The 21992-nt window shown below is 38.2% G+C and overlaps 1 protein-coding gene across 1 annotated transcript; it reads left to right on the top strand.

The window, feature by feature from the left end:
* Nucleotides 1-1353: 1353 nt before the first annotated feature.
* Nucleotides 1354-17775, top strand: COPB1 (COPI coat complex subunit beta 1). Its single transcript, XM_039707502.1, has 21 exons — nucleotides 1354-1505; nucleotides 2187-2416; nucleotides 3036-3205; nucleotides 3402-3516; nucleotides 4052-4144; nucleotides 4678-4815; nucleotides 5972-6091; nucleotides 6808-6915; nucleotides 7007-7153; nucleotides 7569-7714; nucleotides 8716-8812; nucleotides 9416-9576; nucleotides 10119-10239; nucleotides 10593-10820; nucleotides 10996-11175; nucleotides 11970-12114; nucleotides 13521-13640; nucleotides 13962-14107; nucleotides 15347-15436; nucleotides 16168-16323; nucleotides 17441-17775. Exons 1-21 carry the CDS (start codon nucleotides 1415-1417, stop codon nucleotides 17498-17500), a joined length of 2862 nt encoding a protein of 953 aa, XP_039563436.1. The 5' UTR covers nucleotides 1354-1414; the 3' UTR covers nucleotides 17501-17775.
* Nucleotides 17776-21992: the final 4217 nt, after the last annotated feature.

Raw genomic sequence — 21992 nt, 5'->3', positions numbered from 1 at the left:
ATCACCACCTTTGTCAACTGGAGCATGGTGCCACATCCAGTCATTTCACGAATGGGTGGTTAGTGTAGATATTTGTGAGCAACAAGGTTGAGGAATCTAGGCCTTAAAACACAGAATTCATAATGGGAACAGGAGTGTTTCCTTAAAAATTTGTATTGCAAATATTTTTTGGGGTGGTTGTTGTGGTGCTGATTGATGTGAGTTGTTTTCTTGTGTGGAGAAAGAGACAGCAGCCCAGCTCAGCACAACTTCCCTGCTCCCTGTTCAGGGTGAGGGTCTCTGGGTGCCCATTTGATGAGAAAAAGGAGTCTCAGACTTCCAGACAACTAATATCAATAAAAGCTGATTTATTTTTGACACAGTTTCTGTACAAAGCACAAAAATGCTCATGTAATAAACAGTAATGGTTTTCTTTGCTGTGCTTGTCAGTGTGGTGTCACAGCATTAGCCAAGCAAGCTCAAGCTTGAGCATTTTTCATTACTTAAGAAATAGAATAACAAGGTTGATTTGATCCTAGATGTCTATTACATAAAGAATAAACAAACAGCAGAATGAGGATTGATACAACAAAAGGGTGGATTTGATCCTAGATATCTATTACACAAGGAAAGAACAAACATGAGAATGTGAATTGAGCTTAACAGCAGATTTCATTACCTGGGCTGCCAGGCACACAGCAGCTTTGATAGATCTGTAGCCTTCTTGTCCTTTTTCACCATAAAAAGTCTTGGTTTCCTCATTAGTGTCTAGTGGAGACAGTAGAGCTGAGCTGATCTGATGATCCCTGGCAGGTAAAATGCTTCTCTCCCCATCACTTTTTCCTTACTCCCATCCTTGGTTTCTGCTCTGTTGGATCTTGTGCTCATCTCCAAAGCTTCCTGCACAGACTGATTCAACTTGTTGATTGAGTCCAGAACTTTTAGTTTTTTCTTTTTATTTTTTTTTCTGTGGAGATTTTCAGCTGATTTTGCAGCTTGGGTCATTCACCTGGAGGGGCACAGGAGTGCAGGGGATATACAGCTGGGATCAGGGAATGTCTTCAGGAGAGAGGAGCTGCTGCATTCATCTGGCTTCAGTCAGGTGCCCTGTACACTTCTGTTATCCCTGAATGTGCCCAGAATATTGGAAAGATTTTGGTTTTTTTCTGTTGTCTCTGGAAAATGTCATGCTCTTCATCTTTGTGGTGCTCACAGGAATATTTTAGGGTAACAACCAAGCAAGAAATGTTTTGCATGCAGCTTCTCAAAAAATCCAGCACTCCCTTCAAGCCATTAAGTCAGTTATAATTATGCTTTTGTGTTTGTTAATAAAATCTTTTAACTTTTAACAACTGTTGTTTGCTTGGTTTTTAGGTTGTCTGACATTTGTGTGAAAATAATTCTTCCCTTGAGAGGACTGCTGTAACCAAGAGCCATGACTGCTGCAGAGAACGTGTGTTACACCTTGATCAATGTTCCCATGGACTCAGAGCCACCTTCTGAAATCAGCCTAAAAAATGACCTAGGCAAGTACTGGCAGTGACTGAGGGATACTTCCATCTTACCTGAATTATTCTCTCATTGTGCCTTTCCTAGAGTACTGTTTACATTTTGTAAGATGAAACAAGTCAGTTTCATGTTTATTTTCTGTTGAGTTCTGGAAGGTGGATGTTCCTCTGTTTGCTGTGTTTTGAGAAACTTCAGGATATTCTTTTATGTGCTTTGGTGTACTCCACACTCTGTGCAAAATCTGAATTTTATTTTTTTTTTGAGAGTTTTAAGTAATACCTTCTTGGGCTAAGGCAGATTTGAGCAGATTTTTTTAGAATAAGCAACAAATTCTGTTGTCACTTGTTCAGTGCACTGTGGAATGTGCTGGCCAAAACAGCAGTGTTGGTGTCTGATATATGTGTGACACCACAGCACACTGTAGTATCCTGGTATAAATTCAAGCATTAAAACAGCCTTGGAATTTGAACTCTTTCAATTCCAATATATTGATCTTCTGATTATTCCATTAATTCCATCCTTATTTTTAAATATCTCTTGCTTCCTCTTTATCCTTACTAGAAGTAAAGGTATGGATTTCATTGATATGCTGTATTTCACTCCTTCAGAGGATTTTGTGTCTTCTGACACTGAGGATCAATATTCCTGTTAAAGTAGCTGTGACATGTCAGCCTTCCTCACTTCATTTCCTCCTCTAGAAAAAGGAGATGTCAAATTGAAGACAGAGGCCTTGAAGAAGGTAATCATCATGATTCTGAATGGTGAGAAGCTGCCTGGGCTCCTGATGACCATCATACGTTTTGTGCTGCCTCTCCAAGACCATACCATCAAAAAGCTGCTGCTTGTCTTTTGGGAGATCGTGCCAAAGACCACTCCAGATGGCAGGCTCCTGCAGGAGATGATCCTCGTGTGTGATGCATACAGAAAGGTAGCTTCTTGTTTATTTCATTGGTTGTGTTCCTCTGCTGGATCTCTGTAGAAGGGGTAGCATTTTGTGTTACTGATACAAATAAACATTGTTTATGCTCAGCATTTCCTTCCTATCAGTTGTGTCTCAGTGCTTCAGAGCTGGATAACTTCAGATAGGCAGCAGACCTACAACCAAGGAGTTCTGTATTCTTCTACTGGTACAACTTAACAAAAATTTAGTGCTCTGTTTCTTTGTCAGTGAACATTAAAGGTCAGGGGTAACATAGTTACCATCTTGCAGGCATCTTGGGACAAGCTGTGGGTCATAAAAGGACACTATTGTGGTATGTTTGGGAAACACCTTCACAAAGATATTAAGGAGCTTCAACTTTGGGAATGGGCTGGAAAAATATAATCCAGAAAAAAAATCCTACACGCTTTGTAAGTTTTATTGCACATAAACACATATTTTTAAATATTGTGGGGCAGCAGTGCTTTAGGAAAGCATTTCTTGAGAAAACTGTGAGGTGTCTTTGGGGATGTTGGAAGCTTGTACCATGGGAGAACTGAGTGTGGGTGAAGTAAGTGCATTCATCTGGAGAGTCTGGCATTTCAAACCTGCTTCCTGTTGCTTTTAGGATCTCCAGCACCCCAATGAGTTTATCCGAGGCTCCACTCTGCGCTTTCTGTGCAAGCTGAAGGAGGCTGAGCTGCTGGAGCCCCTGATGCCGGCCATCCGCGCGTGCCTGGAGCACCGGCACAGCTACGTGCGCCGCAACGCCGTCCTGGCCATCTACACCATCTACAGGTACCCACAGCAGCAGCCAGGCTCAGTGCTGCATGCACAGCTCCAGGGCTGCCTGCAGCTTTTGAGAGCCCAAGTATTTGCCACTCCCTAGCGTGGTGTTCAGAATTTTTATGTTTGTGTGCCTTTTCTGTTTAATGTGCGTCATTGGGTTCTGCTCCGTGCCAGTAGCTCTTAATTACGGTTTTTTCTTGTAAAGGAACTTTGAACATCTTATACCTGATGCTCCTGAACTGATCCATGATTTCTTGGTGAATGAGAAAGATGCAAGCTGCAAAAGAAATGCGTTTATGATGCTAATTCATGCAGATCAGGTAAGGATACCTGCCCTCAAAGTCATTTGGTTTAATAATTGTAAATATGGTGGGTAACTAGCCAGTAGTTTGTTGGTAGTATAAACTATTCATAAAAAACCCCATGTGTGGTAGTGTTAGTGCTTTTGTACTAACTGATAATGTAGGTCTTTAGTGCTCTCTTTATGTTAAAGGAGAGCTGCTCTATTTGGTGAAGGTGCTGAAAAATGTGAGCATAACCACACTGGGAAGTACTCCATTATCTACTGTTCTAAAGTTTTTGTAGTTGCATGAGAAAGAAATGGCAGTGTCTGTTTAATGTTTTGGATTACTTGTTCTACAGGCACTTTTGTTTCTAACTGCCATTAGTTTGTCTCTCTTTTTGCCCTATATAACAGGATGAATTATTTTTCTCTTTAGGTCTACAGTATTTTCCTAAATTGTTGAAGCATTGCATAAAGGCTGTTTTTTATTTTGATATTTAGAATGTGTTTTGATTTAAAATTCAACTGAATGCGCAAACTCTGAATAACAAAATAATTTCTCTTCTGTGTAGGATCGAGCTTTGGATTACTTGAGTACCTGTATTGACCAAGTGCAGACCTTTGGTGACATACTGCAGTTGGTTATTGTTGAACTAATTTACAAGGTAAAAGGAAAATGTCATGGCAAATTTAAAATAAATGTACATGTTAATTTACAGAATTATATTAGACTGTTTTTAAAAGGGATAGAATGTTGCTGGAAAAGGGATTGGGCTGGCTTCTTGGTCATGTCAGAAATACGTCATTGCTTAATAGAGCTGAATAAAATTTGTCTCTTGAAATGATAAAGAGCTCAAGTGTGCACTGTACAGAGCAATAAGTCTCGCCAGATTTGCTGTGATGGGGACAATATTACCACAGTGCTCTTGGTGAGCATGAGCAGGGCATCTCTTAGAGAAGCTGTTAGAGGCTCTGCCCATCCTTTTGATGGGAGATTTTAAGAGCCTGTAACATTGCTCAGAGTTGTCAAGAACAGCTTTTGAAATTAGATTTTTACAGCTGTGAATGACACTTTGTGTCACCAGAAAAGGTTGTCACCTTTTGGTTAGCTTTCTCCTCTCTGTAAGATAGTGGAGCAGCTGAGCTGTAGGATTGCTCTTTTCTTTGTGTGCCAACTGTGGATCATTCTTTCATCGAGGTCTGCCACGCGAATCCATCAGAGAGAGCTCGCTTCATTCGCTGCATCTACAACCTGCTGCAGTCCTCGAGTCCTGCAGTGAAGTATGAGGCTGCAGGTACTCTGGTTACACTCTCCAGTGCACCCACAGCAATCAAGGTATGAAAGTGATGTTTTCAGCTCTTCAGTAGCTTCTAGTGCACTGAAGTGAACACTGCGTGCTGCATGTTGATACTTGGGAGGGAAGGGTTTAGTAACATGGGCTGTGCAACACTTCTCATGTGAAACACTGTCCTAAAGTATCTCTGAGAACTGGTCACAAAAAGAGACTGAGCAGACCTGGAGCTAGTGGATTTCATGTCACTTTGGTAGGGGACAAGCTTGAATACTGAGCAGACTGTTGGACTAACCTACGATCTACTAGGCCTAGTTTGCAAAGCAGATTACAGCTGAAGATTTCAGAGATAGAATGAGATTTTTTACTCATGAATATGACTCATTTCAGATCAGGGTAGAAGCATAAAGTAGTGAGGATTCATGTTGATTACTGATTGACCTGGGGTTCTTAGTTTTATGTTTCTACAGCTGATTGTTGAGGATCACTTCAAAATTTTTAATTTGTATGGAAATGTAAAAGATCGGTTATGCATAGATTTAGAGCATTGTAAATAGTAGTTTCCAAAAGTCAGGGGGGAGTATGAATGCCAGCATTTTTGGTTTGGCATATTCATTTTTGTTAAGTAGACACACTGTACATAGAAGCTGTCATTAAAAACTAATCTAGGTAGACTAATACTGCCAACTCTTTTAAGTTGGTTTTCATGCCCTGTTGCATATTTCACAGCTGACCCAAAGCATGTCAGATAACCTACCTTACATCTGTCTTTGAATTTGTAGTCAAGTCTGTGCACTGTAAGCTGATGCCATTGTGAGCCTTCATGTGTGAGTTTTGTAACATGGTGAACAAAAGATTTTAAAGTCTGTTTATCAGGTTAATTTCTGTGCCAACTCTGAGTAGCTGCTTTAATAGTAAAAGTGAAGGAGTTCATGTCAGATAACCTACCTTACATCTGTCTTTGAATTTGTAGTCAAGTCTGTATGCTGTAAACTGATGCCATTGTGAGCCTTCATGTGTGAGTTTTGTAACATGGTGAACAAAAGATTTTAAAGTCTGTTTATCAGGTTAATTTCTGTGCCAACTCCCAAGTAGCTGCTTTAATAGTAAAAGAGAAGGAGTCTTTTCCTCAATTTCAGAAATGTTCCTGTTTATCCTCTTCATGACTAAAAGAACCAATTTTGATCCTTTTAATTTTAGGCTGCTGCCCAATGCTACATAGATTTGATTATTAAAGAAAGTGATAATAATGTGAAACTGATTGTCTTGGATCGTTTGATTGAGTTGAAGGAGCATCCCTCCCATGAACGAGTGTTGCAGGTATGTGGGCTGTCTTTTCCTGTAAGCCTTAGGAAAGAAAAGCCTTCAATAACAAAGCTCTCAGGTTTTTGCAATGTATGGAGAGAAGAACTTCTGAAGTTTCAATTTCCTGCTAGTATGTTTTTAGTAAAAATATATTGGATGGACTTCTATGTTTCTGACTTGGCTGCTTTTTTTGTCTGCATAAAAATTAACTATGACACATGCTGTCCTGGTTTTAAGGTTTAATGGTGTAGCTGCATAGGAGACTTCTGTGTAAATTTATTAAATGAACACTGAGAAGTTTTAATGCCTGTTGCTTGCTTGTCAGTAGATCATATATTATGTATATAATACAGCAGAAAGGCTTTGAAAATCATTGAGGACTGAAAATTATAACTGCATGAAAAGGAAGTAATTTAAAATTTGTTTTTAGTAAAAATATATTGGATGGACTTCTATGTTTCTGACTTGGCTGCTTTTTTTGTCTGCATAAAAATTAACTATGACACATGCTGTCCTGGTTTTAAGGTTTAATGGTGCAGCTGCATAGGAGACTTCTGTGTAAATGTGTTAAATGAACACTGAGGAGTTCTAATGCCTGTTGCTTACTTGTCAGTAGATAATATATTATGTGTCCAGAAAGGCTTTGAAAATTATTGAGGACTGAAAATTAGAATTGTATGAAGAGGAAGTAATTTAAAAGGGCAAAATACTTTACTTTGTTATTGTTTCAGGATCTAGTTATGGACATCCTCAGAGTGTTGAGCACTCCAGATCTAGAAGTGCGCAAAAAGACCCTTCAGCTGGCTCTGGATCTTGTGTCTTCAAGAAATGTGGAGGAGGTAAATTACATGTGCTTTTAATTCATTACACTATTTTCATTCTTTTGAAAAATGTCACTTTTTAAAAAATGTGATTTGATCTTTTCTGCAGCTTGTGATTGTTCTGAAGAAGGAAGTGATTAAAACTAATAATGTGACAGAGCATGAAGATACAGACAAGTACAGACAGCTCCTGGTTCGGACACTGCATTCCTGTAGTGTTCGCTTCCCAGACATGGCTGCAAATGTTATTCCAGTGGTATGCAAATTTTCATTATATTCTCATTACATGTGTTACACCTATACCCAACACCTGCAGAACTGCTGGAGCTGAGGTGGCCTCGTAATTAACCTCATGATAGCCAATGCTATTTTTAATTCCTAAAGAAACTTTTGATGCTGTAATTATTATATTTTTGAAGAACATGAGCTGAAGAGGACCTTTAAAAGTGCAATAATTTGTATCACTAGAAAAACAGTTTGGGAATGTGGTACTTGTTTGGAATATCACTATGTGATATTGTTTGGAATATCAACTTAAGGTTGTTTGACTTCAGTTTTTTTTTCACTGGAGATCCATAATGAATTTTATTTTTCTGAACATAGAAGGGAAGTACTATTGTACAAACTTCTCTGTGCTGCTGTTTGTGCTGATGTTTAATCTTTTGTGGCAGCTGATGGAGTTCCTTAGTGACAACAACGAAGCAGCAGCCGCCGATGTCCTGGAGTTTGTGCGGGAAGCAATCCAGAGATTTGAAAACCTCAGACCTCTTATTATTGAGAAGATGCTTGAAGTCTTTCATGCTATTAAATCTGTCAAGTGAGTCCAGAATATTATATCAAACAGACTTGTGGGCACCTGTGTCTCACTTGCATTGAATGTATATTGTCATTAAATACTGACCAAAATCCACATTACCCACACAGAGTGACTCTGAGCCTAGATATTTTGAGGTAGAGGATTTCTAGGTACAGCTTTCTTCTTGCCTACCTGGGCAAGAGATAAATTGGGTGTTTGATGCATTGAATAAACAAAATAAATTCGATTTTAATTTCTGTGATGCACTTGGTAATTGTAATTCATCTTGCTAGGAAGTAGTGTTGATGAAGGCCAAACATAAAGTAATATATTTATTAAAACAATTCCTAAGGAATTTGCACTTGTAGGCAACTGGAAATACTGAACATTTATTAGAAAACCTAATCTAACATTGACTGAGCTTTACAAACTATAAAGCTATTTTAGTACCTTTCAAGGCTCTAAAAACTTTGCTTGTTGATGGGTCTGTAATGGTTAAGTCATATAAGAACTTTTCTGTGTCAGAAGAGCACTCTGTCATTCTCCTAATACACTGAAAACTCTCAATCCCATCTCCATTGTAATCTCATTAAGTGGGGAAAAAAATCCCTCTGAAGCTTTGCTGTCCTAATCTTCATTCTTGTTCTGGTTTTTAATTTTCTCCTGTATAATGGAAAAATTAGTTTGTCTCAGTTAAAAGGAGAATTTAGAGCTGACTGTATTCACATGCAGTGGAGTATTTCATTATGATCACAATGAAATTCAATTTTGTGTATTTCAGGTTTAACACAGATGGAAATAAATATGTAGTAGAGAATATATCTAATTTGATGTACTTTTTCATGAGTTTACTGAGGCTTAAAAGATAATTGCTTTTGATTTAACCTGCTTTTGTCAGTTATGTCCTTTTGAATTTCTCAAGACTAGCCTTTACTACCTGATAAATCACTTTAAATCACTTTTCTTGATGCTAGTTTGAGTATATCACAAAAGCATGATTTAAATTACTGTTCTTGTCTCAGGATTTATCGAGGAGCATTATGGATCCTTGGAGAATATTGCAGCACAAAGGAGGACATACAAAGTGTAATGACAGAGGTTCGCAGATCACTCGGAGAGGTGTGTATATTTTGGGGTTTTTGTAAACTGTGTTTACTCTGTGGTTTTTCCTGCCATCATGCAGTGGCTTTTCTAAGAAAAGGTATTTTAGAAAGATCAAGTAAGATGCAACAATGTACTGGGGACTTGTGATGTGTAATGGCATTTGCCCAGGAAATCTTAAGTACAAAGTAGTCAGGGTTTTGCATTCATTGCTCATTTTTTTCAAGTAGCACACTTGAGCTGAGAATAAGTGATACCTGTTAAGAGAAGAGTTGGTAAATTCTTCAGAAAACTATGGCAGCTTTAAGATATGATTTAATTATATCCAGTAGCAAAGAAAAAAATGCTTTAAGTCTGGGTTGTTCTGAGAGAATGACTTCTGTAACAATTTAATCATTTAATAAGTCTAATTAATCAATGAGAGCTTTATTGCATGTGCAGGAAGCTTCTATATGTATTTCAATATCTGCTTATTTCCTTGAATTCTCCCCAATCCCATGCACTGTAGCTGACCTTTTGCTTATAAAATACTCAGTAATGCAGATAATTTTTATTAAAACCTAAAGAACAAAAACATATCTTGTATTTTAATTGTAACAGTTGCTTTCTGCTCATTTCTAGATCCCAATAGTAGAATCTGAAATCAAGAAAGAAGCTGGTGAGCTCAAACCTGAAGAAGAGGTGTCTGTTGGTCCAGCCCAAAAATTAGTGACAGAGATGGGCACTTACGCAACACAAAGTGCTCTTAGCAGTTCCCGACCTGCCAAAAAGGAAGAAGACAGGTATTTGTGATTTCCTGCTTGGCCAGGAATGACTTGATTAATTTTTATCTTCATTTATTTGAGTGGTGTTATCTGTCATGCAAAGTTCAGTGGTTGAGGGAATTTCCTGTTTTAAGGTATTATCCCAGTTAAACAGTATAGGAAGTTGCTCGATTGCTTAGGATTTGTAATCAAAGCTTACTGTATAAATAAGTGCTTCATTAATTATGATATCCTAAATGCTAGTTGATTTTTTTTTTACTTTTAAAGCTCTTTCACAGTTTTAGTTGAATACAGAGATACTGCCTTTAGATTAAAATATTTTCTTCACTTTATATCACTTTGCACTCCTACACCTCTCTCTCCCTAGTCCACATAGAAATGACTGTGTGACTTGTGGAAGTCTCTGTATCTAGAAAATTACGTTGAGAAGGTAAAAACCCAACCTTGTGAGCAGTTTCAAACTTGTTTTGCTTGTACAGTGTGAAAGTTAAGATATCAAGAGAAGTAGGCTGAAGATTGTCATCAAAAAGTAGTTTTCTGAGGATCGTTTGTCTTTGCAGACCTCCCTTACGAGGATTCTTGCTGGATGGAGATTTCTTTGTTGCAGCTTCCCTTGCTACAACTTTAACCAAGATTGCTTTACGTTATGTGTCCCTAGTTCAGGAAAAGAAGAAACAAAATGTGAGTCATCTCTTGTGTTTTCACATTTAAAGAAGAGCTACTTTTTGCCTCTTTCCTTTTACAAAGATGCAAAATGGGTTAAGTCCAAAGTAAAGTACCAGTTATGTGATCAGATAATAATGATAGTTTGGATCACAAACAGGACCTGCTGCTTTCCAGCCATTCTATCTAGACAGTCTCTAAATCATTCTGCTTGGTTTCAGATAACAAGTACTAAAAAACTAAGTAATCTGTTCAGAGATGTTACGATTTTATTAATACACACCTTTTTTAAATAAGTCAGAAGTCAACATTTCTTTAAAGCTGTGGAAAATGCAATAACCTTCTTCCATTCTCTTTGTGCTCCTTCTCAGTCCTTTAATGCTGAAGCTATGCTGCTGATGGCCACTATTCTCCACTTGGGAAAGTCTTCTCTTCCCAAGAAGCCAATTACAGATGATGATGTGGATCGTATTTCATTGTGTCTGAAAGTGTTGTCAGAGTGTTCTCCTCTCATGAATGACATTTTCAACAAAGAATGCAGGCAGTCCCTCTCTCACATGCTGTCAGCCAAGCTGGAAGAGGAGAAACTTTCCCAGAAGGTGAGCTGTTGTAAGTGTGTAACCATAAACACTTGGAGTTTTTACAGGTGTTAACATCCAAGCTGGTCTCAAAAATGTCACCATTTGACTCTGTGTAGGTCAGCCATTATTTGACAGTTTTTCTGTGCTGGGGAATGGAATTCACTGCAAATTCTTGAATTACTCTCTTCCACAGAAAGAATCTGAGAAGAGGAATGTGACAATTCAGCCAGATGATCCCATTTCCTTCATGCAGCTTACTGCTAAAAATGAAATGAGCTCAAAAGAAGACCAGTTCCAGCTTAGCCTTCTTGCAGCAATGGGAAACACACAGAGGAAAGAGGCTGCTGATCCTCTTGCTTCCAAACTTAATAAGGTATTGAGAAATCAGTGCTTTAATTGTATGCATCACTTTGGGAATTGCAGACTGGAACTGATGAACCAGACTATGTTGCTTGATTGGGAAGACCCAGTTATATCCTGGCTGGGATCAGGAGGAAGAAAAGCTCGTGCTAGTTGTTACCTTTTCAAATGGGAAGAGGAAGAACAAGAAGGAGACTTGGAGAGTGCTGAGCTGGTGGAATGTGGAAAAGAAATTAGGGTTTGCTGCTTTGAAATCCCAATAAAGTTCATGGGGAAAGGAGCAAGGACACCAGAAGTGATTAAGATCCCCTTTGTTTGGCTGCTGTATCCTATTGCCAAGTGCAATGCATCCTATTTCACTCTCTTTATGCCTTTTTTTTTTCTGTAGATTAGCAGAACCTGCTGAGGAGGTTTAAGGAGAATAAATCACTTGAGTAATTCATTAGTTAAGAGTTAAACCCCCAGACTTTGAAAGAACGGATGATTTTTTTTTTTGATGTTTGAAGTTACCTTTCATTTTGCATTTCTTTGTGCTGCTGATCTTCTTAAGAATAAATGGCATTACAGTTCATATTTTAGGAAGTTATTAGTTCAGAATTCATTTCATCTGGAGAGGGTTTATATGTGTATATAAAGATACAGTGTGTATGCAGGAGGACATGTGAAGGAAGGCTACATGTTTTGGAGGCCCATATTAAAGAATAATCAATTTAAGCGTACTTTATTCTTATTTTTTGTGATTGTTTGAATGATTCTGTGTTTTTGAACTGGTTTCTGAGAAGGTGAATCCCTTGGCTTGTGTCACAGGTCACTCAGCTGACAGGTTTCTCAGACCCTGTGTATGCAGAAGCCTATGTCCACGTCAATCAGTATGACATCGTGCTGGACGTGCTCGTGGTCAACCAGACCAGTGACACCCTGCAGAACTGCACCCTGGAGCTGGCCACGCTGGGTAAGGAGGGCTGCACTGCTGCAAACAGAGCAGCTCTGAGGTTCTGGGAACTGGGCACTACCCTGATGGAAGGAATTCCTGAAACACTTCCAAAGTGATGCCAGTTAGTCACCATTTTGAATGCCTTTAAAAATATAAAGTTTTAAATATTTGGTGGAAGTTTGTATGCACTGACAGTGACAATGCAATTTGATTATATAAGCCATAGTCAGATTTTATCACTAAAAACATAGTGTTCCATTTCCCCTTGTCCTTTTTTCCTGAGATAGAGACAGGTTTTTTGATGTACTTATTTTTCATTGTGCTGCTACCAGAGACAGGAAATAAAAATAGGTCAAAATCCCAACTGGCATGGAGCAGAAAGCCATCTGCCCTAGGTGGTTTTTGCACTCAGCCTGAGGTACTTAAATACTGCATTTACTCAACTGAAACCATTCCCTGTACCAGAGTCTTGCTTGGACAATACTGAGGCTTCATTAACTTCTCTTAGAGGAGTCACTGGAGCAGATAATTCAAGAACAGTAACCATTTTCTTATTAGTTGTCCTCTGCTTTGGCAGTCAGGAGCTGAAATACATTTACAATATGTTAGGAGAACTCACGTTATGTACTTTTCACTGTGGTAAACATGACTGGAGAGGCATAACCTTTCTCCTAAAATTTTGTACATAATTTGATGAGACTAATAATGGAAATAAATCAAATGGATGCATTATTTAATAGGTTGTATTTTTTATTTGTCAGCTCAGTAAAGTGGAATTCTGTATTTCCCAGCTGATGTTCTGCAAAAGCTGACTTGAGGCATCACTCCCATGTGTGGAGCTCATGCTGTTCATGCTGTTGCTGCAAGTTGCAGTTTAATAGAATTAAGGAGTCTTTCCAATTGCTTACTGAAGGATTAGTAAAAATTCATCCCTTGGTGTTTCGTTGGAGCAATTATATTCAGATTCAAGGGGATACTTTTGACCTGTTCATAAATAGCTTAGTGACTGTATTGCTGGACATTGTACTTTGAGTTTGAGGCACTTGACTATAGGGTTAGGCCTTATGGTGATGTCAGTGATTAAAATAGAAGGTAGAATTAACCATTTCCTTGATAAATGAATACTAAACTCCATCCAAAGCTCATTTAATTCAATATTTGCATTTGTTTTCAGTGGGGTTTGGGTGAACACAGCAATATTTTAACTGAAATTTGTATGTAGTGTAATTTATCTTGCGATTAGAAAACTATAAAAAAAAAGAACAACCAATTCCAAATCAACTAATATCTTTATGGTGGTGTTCAGTACAGCTCTATACATGCAAAAATTGAATGACAAGTGAATAAAAAGCTGTTGTTCAGAAGCTAAGCTCACTGTATACTGCTGGTGTTCCCTGATTTCATATCCCAATTTCTTTACACAGGTGACTTGAAACTTGTGGAAAAACCATCTCCTCTGACACTTGCTCCACATGATTTTGCAAACATTAAAGCTAATGTCAAAGTTGCTTCAACAGAAAATGGAATAATTTTTGGTAATGTTGGTAAGTAAACAATTTTATTGTGCAAAAGTAACATGAATGTTTTGCATTTTTAACTTCTTAATGTGCTCAAAAAGAAGTAAAACCCTTCATATTGGGAGAAGAAATTAAATTACAATGTAAGAATATTTTATGATGATTTAAATAAAAATCTATATCACTGTTACTTAAAACCATTATAGAATGTGCTACCTTTAGGATGATTGTCAGCATGAGATTGAGCAAGGGTTGACTGCTGTTAACTGGCAGATGGTAACTCAGCACCCTTAAGTGCAAATTCACTTTTTGGAACATTCACAAATGGTTTTGTGTGTTCTCTTGCAGTGTACGATGTCTCTGGAGCAGCCAGTGACAGAAACTGTGTGGTTCTCAGTGATATTCACATTGACATCATGGATTACATCCAGCCTGCTTCCTGTACAGATGCTGAGTTCAGACAGATGTGGGCAGAATTTGAGTGGGAAAACAAAGTTAGTTTTTGGGGTTTATTTGTATGTTACTTTGTTGGTGAGATACAATTCTGTCTCGTGTTCTACAGCAGCATTATCTATCGCCACATAAATCTCACTGAACATCCTCATTGGATGTTTGCCTCAAGCAGCTTATTCTCTTACAGCTATCTTATCAGTTTCACAAGCTTAGCAATGCAATAACTGGGTTTTTGGCTTGCAAAAGAGGTTGTGTGCATTGAGCTTTACCTCCTGTATGGAAGCTGTCCAAGCTGACTGGTGATTGCAGTGTATTTTGGCTCAAAGGTGAGATGGCAACAAGTGTAAGTTTATACTGAGGCTGCAGAATTATTCATGCAGCTCAGCCTCTCCAGTTCTTAATCACATTGTCCTGTGGGTTGCAAGGGACCTTTTAAAGGTTGTTTAGTCCAGCCCCTTGCCAGGGGGATAGGAACATCTTTCTTTCACTTTGCTACTTCGCAGTACAACTGTAGCATAAAGTTCTGGGTGCTGTGTAAGACCAGCAAGACAGTGCTTACACTTCATAGTAACTGAGGGTGCCCAAACCTGAAAAAAGGGTTTAAGGGAGATGATATCATATAAGAATGGAATAGAAACAGAATAGGAGATATTTTACATGAACTGTAGCCTTGTGTGGTATATAGGTCTGCTCACTTGAGACTAGATTTAAATGTCTGAGGGGAACTTGTGCACAATATATTGTAATACCTGATGTATGAAGCCTTAGTAATTCGAAGCCTTAGTCTCCTTCTAAGAGATATGTTAAAAACCAATTTAAACAAGGCACATAATATGCAATGTGATAAAGCCAAGGCAGCCCAGAGAGCTTTGTTGCTAGAAGGGGAAGACAAAAGAAATCTTTATCACTGGTTAAAAGCAAACTTTGGACTAGGTATTGCTTTTTCTTGTTCTGGGCAATGTGTAAACTGTATTCAGACAAGGAGTCCACTGTTTGCTATAGAGAATCTAGATGTTCAACAGAATATCATATTCACCCAATAGATTTTAGAAACCATGGTAATAGCATGAAATTCTCTATCTTAACAAGTGGAGGGTGGGAGGGGAAGACTTTCTGTGCTGCCGCCACATAGTGGGAAGTGCATGCAGCTTACTGAGTGTGCTGTTCCTCAAGGAGGAATGCAGAAGTGATCTCCTTTATACAGCCCCGAAGAAGAGATTTCAGAAATACCTGAGGTGCTAATTAAAGTAATTGTTTTGGGTTTTTTTTCCTTCCTTAAGGTAACAGTGAATACAAATATCATTGATTTAAATGAATACTTACAGCACATACTGAAGTCAACCAATATGAAATGCCTGACTCCAGAGAAGGTGAGTTATTTCTTGGAGAGTTTTAGATACCTTTTTTGGTTCCTGTGCTTTATTATTTAATTTGTTCAACATTTGTTGTTAATATTCTTGGAAGTGCCTGCTAAAAAATGAAATAGTACATATACCTCAAAGCTTTTACTCTGAAATTAGTAAAAGCTGATAAATGTTACCAAAATTCTCTGTAGTCCAAGGTGGAAAATCAGAATGTCCATTTTGATTCATAGTAGCTAAGCTGTAGCATAGACTTGATGGCACCATCTGTTTACATAAAGAGGTTTTTTAGTAGCTCCATATTTCTTCCTTCTCTGACAAAATATACCTTTCTTTTGCCAGTTTAGCCTTTTTGTGATAAAGCAAAATAAATACATAGAATAGGTAGTTACTGTTAAGATATAGCATGTATGATAGCTATTAGCTACTACATGTATAGTAACCAAATTAAATTTAGTAGCTGTTTAGCTTTTTGCCATTTTGCTGTTGGTTGAAACAAACCATAAAATGCCCTCCTGCCTTGTCTTGGTGAATTCTACAGACTGCATCATTCCCAACATGAATTCTAGGAAAAGGCCACAGCTGTTTCCCAGTGCATGATTCCCACATGTTACAAAACATTCCAGGTGAAGAAAGAGGTGTAAACATGATGCATTGATAACTGCCTAGTAAACTTTGGGTGAACTAAACTGCGTTTAGAGGATTTTGGTCTTTCAGGAGTTCCCATGTTCTTTCCACAGGCCCTTTCAGGCTACTGTGGCTTCATGGCAGCCAATCTTTACGCCCGCTCCATCTTTGGAGAAGACGCCCTGGCCAACGTGAGCATTGAGAAGCCGATTCACCTGGGGCCAGAGGCGCCTGTCACCGGCCACATACGGATCCGGGCCAAGAGTCAGGTAATGGGGCTTGCCATCCTCACCCTTCCTAGGCCAATGTGCCAAGCACTCCTAAAAATCTACAGATTTTGGACTGTCTTTTCTAAAGGTGTTTTGCCATTAAATAGGCCTTTGCGCCAAGATTTCCCAATTTTGTCCATAGTGCTGCAAATTATATCTTATTGCTTTTAAATAAAGAGCAAATATGCCCCAGGGTTGCATGATGTTTTTCCAGCCAAATAGCACATTTCAGTGTCACACAACAAGGAAATTTTATGCATGTAATTGCTATTCACTGATTCTTTTTTTAAAACAACAAAAGAAAATCCCAGGGTTTTTAGTAGGAGTTTTTTTTCTGTAGATATATGAGTCTGCTTTAGATTTTAGAGTTTCTACCTCTCAAATGAAAAAAAAGACTGGGGTTTGGGATAAATGAAGCAAAAACACCAGTGTAATATAGAATTATTTTAAACAGTGTACAATAAAGGAGTTTTCATATTTAAAGAAAACATTTTGTTTATGAGATATCATTACAAAGATTTTGGTCTGGTTTAAATTAAAGTTTCTGATATGTTACAGTGCCATTTTTACATAAAATTGCATTCAGTTACATATACCAGCATGGTTTCATCTTGAAATCATTGTGCTGTTGAATATGTGGATTCATTCATGCAGTTTCTTTTGATGGTTCTTCAGGTTTTGTGCAATATTAATCTGGCACTGTGATTAAATAATTTTCCATAGCTGTGGTGCACTGAGTGTGCTGGTATCAGCACTGGGACTTTCAACAGTTGAATGACAGGCAGTTGTAATTTCTCCCCTGGTAGTCCTCTTTCAATTGGTGAGAGGTCAAAAGGTTAAAATAGGTTTTATTCTTCTGCTTTTCATGTGTTATCAACAGTTGCCAGCTCAATTAAATTTCATTGTCTCAATGATATATGTAGACCTAACCTTTACCTAGTGAGTGATAAGGAAGTGAGCACTATGAAATGTACAAAGAAGTGGGCAGCTAGAAATTTTCCAGGCCACTGACTCAATAGATTTCTGTATACGGAACTTCAGTTTTAATATAGATGAGAGAAAGTTCTTTTCAAGTGAAGTATTTGTGTCATGATTGTTGTCTTCCTTTTCCTTACAGGGAATGGCCCTGAGCCTGGGAGATAAGATCAATCTGTCTCAGAAGAAGACAAGTTTATAAATTTTACCTAATGTCTTTTCAAGTCTTTTACAGTTTAACCTTAGGTATGTGGCTTTTGGGATCCAGAACATCTCATATTCTTCAGTGTTCTGTAATTGTAGAAGCCAAGCTTTTGAGCTGAAAGCATTCCAGCAGATAATTTATAGGTTCTCCATGATTGATATTGGGCAAATTTTAAATCTCCAGGGTTTTTTTTTCTTTGTCCTGGAAGTCATGTTTTCTTTGTCTCTAATATATACTGATGCTCACAGTACAATAAACAAGTTATACCAGTACTGTTTTGTCTGTAAATTATAATCGCTGTATTATCTGATCAATATTGAATATCTGTCCAGGGGTACTTTAATGCTCTAAGAAAGTGGGAGTCTGTAATCGCTTAAGTGTTTACAATAATGGCTAGGCCTGAATGTGTGAGTGTGTCATCATGATTCTTGAAATACTCTGGTATATCTAGGAGAATATACATTTGCCAACTAAATTAAAGGCTGTATATTCTAGATGGTAACGTAATAACTTGGCACAGACAAGCTTGTAGTATCAAAAAAGAGACTGACAAAAGTCAGCCCTTTCCAGCAAGTTGGAGAACCTTCAACTTTGTTTCTTAAGTGCTTTGTTTCTACAGTGCTTTCCTAACAGAGTTATCCTGAGTAATAACATACATACACAACATAACATTGCTGGTGGCATTCTTATTTTTCAGTTACTGTGGAAAAGACAACCAAGTGCAGCATTAAAGCTGTAGCAGCATAAGCAGTTTTGCAGTGAATGCAGCCATTGGCCATGTGTGTGAGCTCAGGAAGGAAAGATCCAGGCTCATTGTGAGCTTGCAATGAATTGAATTATGTTGGAAAAGAAGAGTTGTGAGTGAAGGTCAGGATGTTGAAGTGAGTTAACACCATTTGGCTACTAAATCTTATGCAAATTAGCAGTGGATTAAAACATATAACCATAGATTGAAAATACTGTCAGCTGTATCTCTTCAGCATTAATTCTGAATTTATTAAATTGTTGCAAGCAATTTCTTCTACAGAAGAGTGTCCAGAGCCAGCAGTGCTCTTCCAGTTGGCTGAAAGTCCTGCTGCTGGATTTTCACAGCTGTGACCTGCTCCAGAAGGAAAGGAGAGAATATTCTGAGTAGCTGATTCCCAAAACATTTAAGGCCTTAGTGATGAAAATACTTTTTCTTCATTCTGAATAAGCACAAGGAGCACAGGTGTAAATTCTGAAGTGAAATTTTATCTGGCTAAAGGATGGCCCTAGAAATGCAATGCAAAACCTGAGCACGGTTTTGCTGAATGACCTGTTTCTTTTTCATGTTTTGAAATCCCTCTTTGGTTTTGCCATTGTTTTGTTTTTTAGTGAAAGCTCTAGCTCGTGCATAACATGATAGCAGCAAGTGCTGAAGCTCTGAGTATGCAGGACTGTCTTGATAATGTCCTTATGTCTCTGCATGATCCCACAGCAGCTGTACTACTTTCTGGGGAGTTACACCAGATTCACAAGGATGTAGTAGAGATAATCAAATTCCGATCTCATGTGCTCAATACTTCATAATTTGGGGGTGAGGGGTGCTGATGGGAGAAAAGTATGTTGTATGGGAGCTCCTGTGAAATTCCATTCATATCAGTATGCTGCTCTGGGGTGAGTGGTGGAGGGGGTCTCATTCTGCAGTCACTTAAAGCCAAGCCAAGATAAAAGAAAATCCTAGGAGTCCAGTGGATGGTTTCATCTCTTCACGAAGACACTGTGAGTTGTAAGTCACTAAGAGAGACTGAGTCATAGCTCTGTGAGCACTGACTGGTTTGGGTGGGATGAATTTGCTGACCACAGCCAAGGAAAGGATGTTTTTGGAGAAGGAGAATGACTTCCAGTATGTGTTATCCAAGCCATGCTTCAGTCACAATCTGCTCTCCTCTTTGGAGAATAGAAAAACATCCTGGCACGTGCAGACATCCATATTTCAAGCAGCTTTTAGTCAGCTGGGAGGGGAACATAATTTTGTTTGGGATATTTTTTGCTGTCAGGATTTTATGGAAGGACATGGAAACATCTGTGCAGCAGAAGCTGCCATGACTTTGGGATTCATTTTCCACCTGCCATGCTTTCCAGCAGCTCTTCTGCAGAATTGGTTTTGTACAGACATTTTCATTGGTGGCATGCATTTTTTCAGTAGCCTGAAAACAAAAAATGTTAATCTGTGTTTCATGTCTATGCTTCAGAGATGAAATTCTCTACTTTTATACATACATCCTATTGTGTTCTAGCTAAGCTTTTGCTCAGCAGCTCAGATAACAAATTGATTCTGGTCTTGTGCATACAAAGGAATATCTTGCACAAACCATAATTTTTCAGGATCCACTTGCATCTTTTTCACTGCAGTGAGAGCTGGTGTACAGCTGTGGTTTTGAATTGTTCCAAACTTGGTATCAGAAGTTGTTATACCCTGTTTTCTGCACAGCAGTGTGTATTGCAAACACTGTTCCAGGATTAAGGGAGTTACTCCACTGCTCTGATTTCAGAAACTTCTATAAGAACAGGAATAAATTGCCAGAACAGGAATAAATTACTCCTCTATTTACAGGAGGAGTAAATGGAGCAAGAAAGCTTGCTGCTTTTCCATTAAAAGTTTTAGAAAGTCATTGCAGGATGCAGTGTTAGAATAGCAGGAATTCTGCCCCTGCTCCTGATGTCCCTCCTGCCAGGAATCACGGAGTAAATGGAGCAAGAAAGCTTGCTGCTTTTCCATTAAAAGTTTTAGAAAGTCTTTGCAGGATGCAGTGTTAAAATAGCAGGAATGCCCCTGCTCCTGATGTCCCTCCTGTGAGGAATCAGGGCCAGGTTTCTTTATTCAGGGCCTCATGAGGATTTGTATTTATCTTATTTAGATCCTAACATGAGAAGAAGGAATGTTTACCTGAGGACAGGCAGATGTGGGCAGCTCTTTATTGAGCATCAAATAGGACTTGGGGCTCATCCTAAGAAAACATGAATAGGGAGACTGGATTTATAGAAACTTTATAGGCAAAAAAATAAATTAAAAATCAGACCACAGAAGAACTTAGTTTGTACACCGACCTTCAGAAAGGTTTGTTAAGTGGTTCTGTAAAGGCTTTGTGCGCCTCTCAGAAATGTGAAGCCTTGTGTGAGGTGTTTGCTCTCTGTTGTGTACTTTTTGGCACAAAGCTGCAGCTGAAAGACTCAGTCACTTAATCCTGTTAGTTAGCAGCACCCCAGCACCAATTTAAAGCATTTTATAAATTCCTCAACGTTTTATTATGTTGTTACACCAGGGGGTGCTGTCTTGCAACTGATAAATTTTCAGAGGTGGTTTTTTTGTTGCCTTTTTTTTTTTAAGTGGTAAGGAAGAAAGTAAAGGATCTGGTGCAGGGGTGTGCTGCAAGTTTTGTCATATAAGCAGTAGGGAGTAATTTTGGCCCACTCTTGGGGTCACTTTCCATTGGTTTTTGTGTATTTTTAGGTTGCCTAGCTAAGTGTAAGCAGTGCACACCAATTCACAGCTCAGATTACTAATACAGTACATCTGTTCAAACACTGCCTTTTCTCTAGAGATTTTACTTTTCCAAAGCACAGTGAGATAGATTTGGCTGTGCACAGCTGGCCTAGGGAGGATCTCCCATTTGAGAGACATGAAAATGAATTCACTAAGAAAGGGATGTAGGTGTAGTATAAGAAATTCTAGCTGTAACTTTGCCTGTACATTTGTAATACTAACCTAGGCCATTTTCTGTTTGAGCAAAGCCACAAAATATCCACTGTATTTCACTAGATTTTTTTTTAATGTGTATCTTTTGTAACTTGTGATTTTAACCTTTTCTAAACTCTATAATTTTTTTTTATTTCATCAGTGATCCACAGCTGTTAATGATAGAATGGAATTGCTCGCAAAATGTGATTTCTTTTGTTTTGAAAGATGAGCAAAATTCTTCCAGATTGTAGGTATTTTATAATTTGGTTATAAAGTACAAGTATTTTATGTATATAAAATGTAGACATTTTATGCATGTCTAAACCAGTTTCTTTAGACAGGCATAAGATCTGCAGTTTCTGTGGCTTGTAAGTGCCTATTTTTCTCATTCTTTCACTGGAATTTCATTTAGGAGAAGCAGACCATACTAAGCTTATTGTTATCCTGGCCCCAACTCAGAAGCAGTGTTATTGGATCTCACTGTTCCTGCATCTTATTCGCAGTAGTTTTCAGGTTTGATGTTTCAGGTTTTTCCTTTAATAACTGATCAAAGTCTGCCACAGCAGATGGTCACATTACGTCTTTTCACTAAAAATGTGGTCTCTTCTTTTTCTCACAGTAACAGAAAGAGTTGTAAGAATTTTATCATGCTTCTGATTTTAGTTATGTCCAAAGTTTGGAGATAAATTTGAAAATGCAGTAACGAGTTCTTAATCTGATCTTTCTGAATAACTTCTGTCACTAATATTTAGACACAAGAATAAACATTTCTGCTCTGTTGTTCTT

Source organism: Passer montanus, unplaced genomic scaffold, assembly GCF_014805655.1.
Source record: "Passer montanus isolate IOZ18808 unplaced genomic scaffold, ASM1480565v1 scaffold2, whole genome shotgun sequence".
In the NCBI taxonomy this organism is placed as follows: domain Eukaryota; kingdom Metazoa; phylum Chordata; class Aves; order Passeriformes; family Passeridae; genus Passer; species Passer montanus.
This window is presented reverse-complemented; position numbering and strand designations above follow the sequence as displayed.

Coding starts and splice junctions, on each gene's coding strand:
- COPB1 (XM_039707502.1), top strand. CDS start 1,415: ATGACTGCTGCAGAGAACGTGTGTTACACCTTGATCAATGTTCCCATG. Junction 6,092..6,807: donor CCCATGAACGAGTGTTGCAG/GTATGTGGGCTG, acceptor TTATTGTTTCAG/GATCTAGTTATGGACATCCT. Junction 11,176..11,969: donor TTGCTTCCAAACTTAATAAG/GTATTGAGAAAT, acceptor CTTGTGTCACAG/GTCACTCAGCTGACAGGTTT.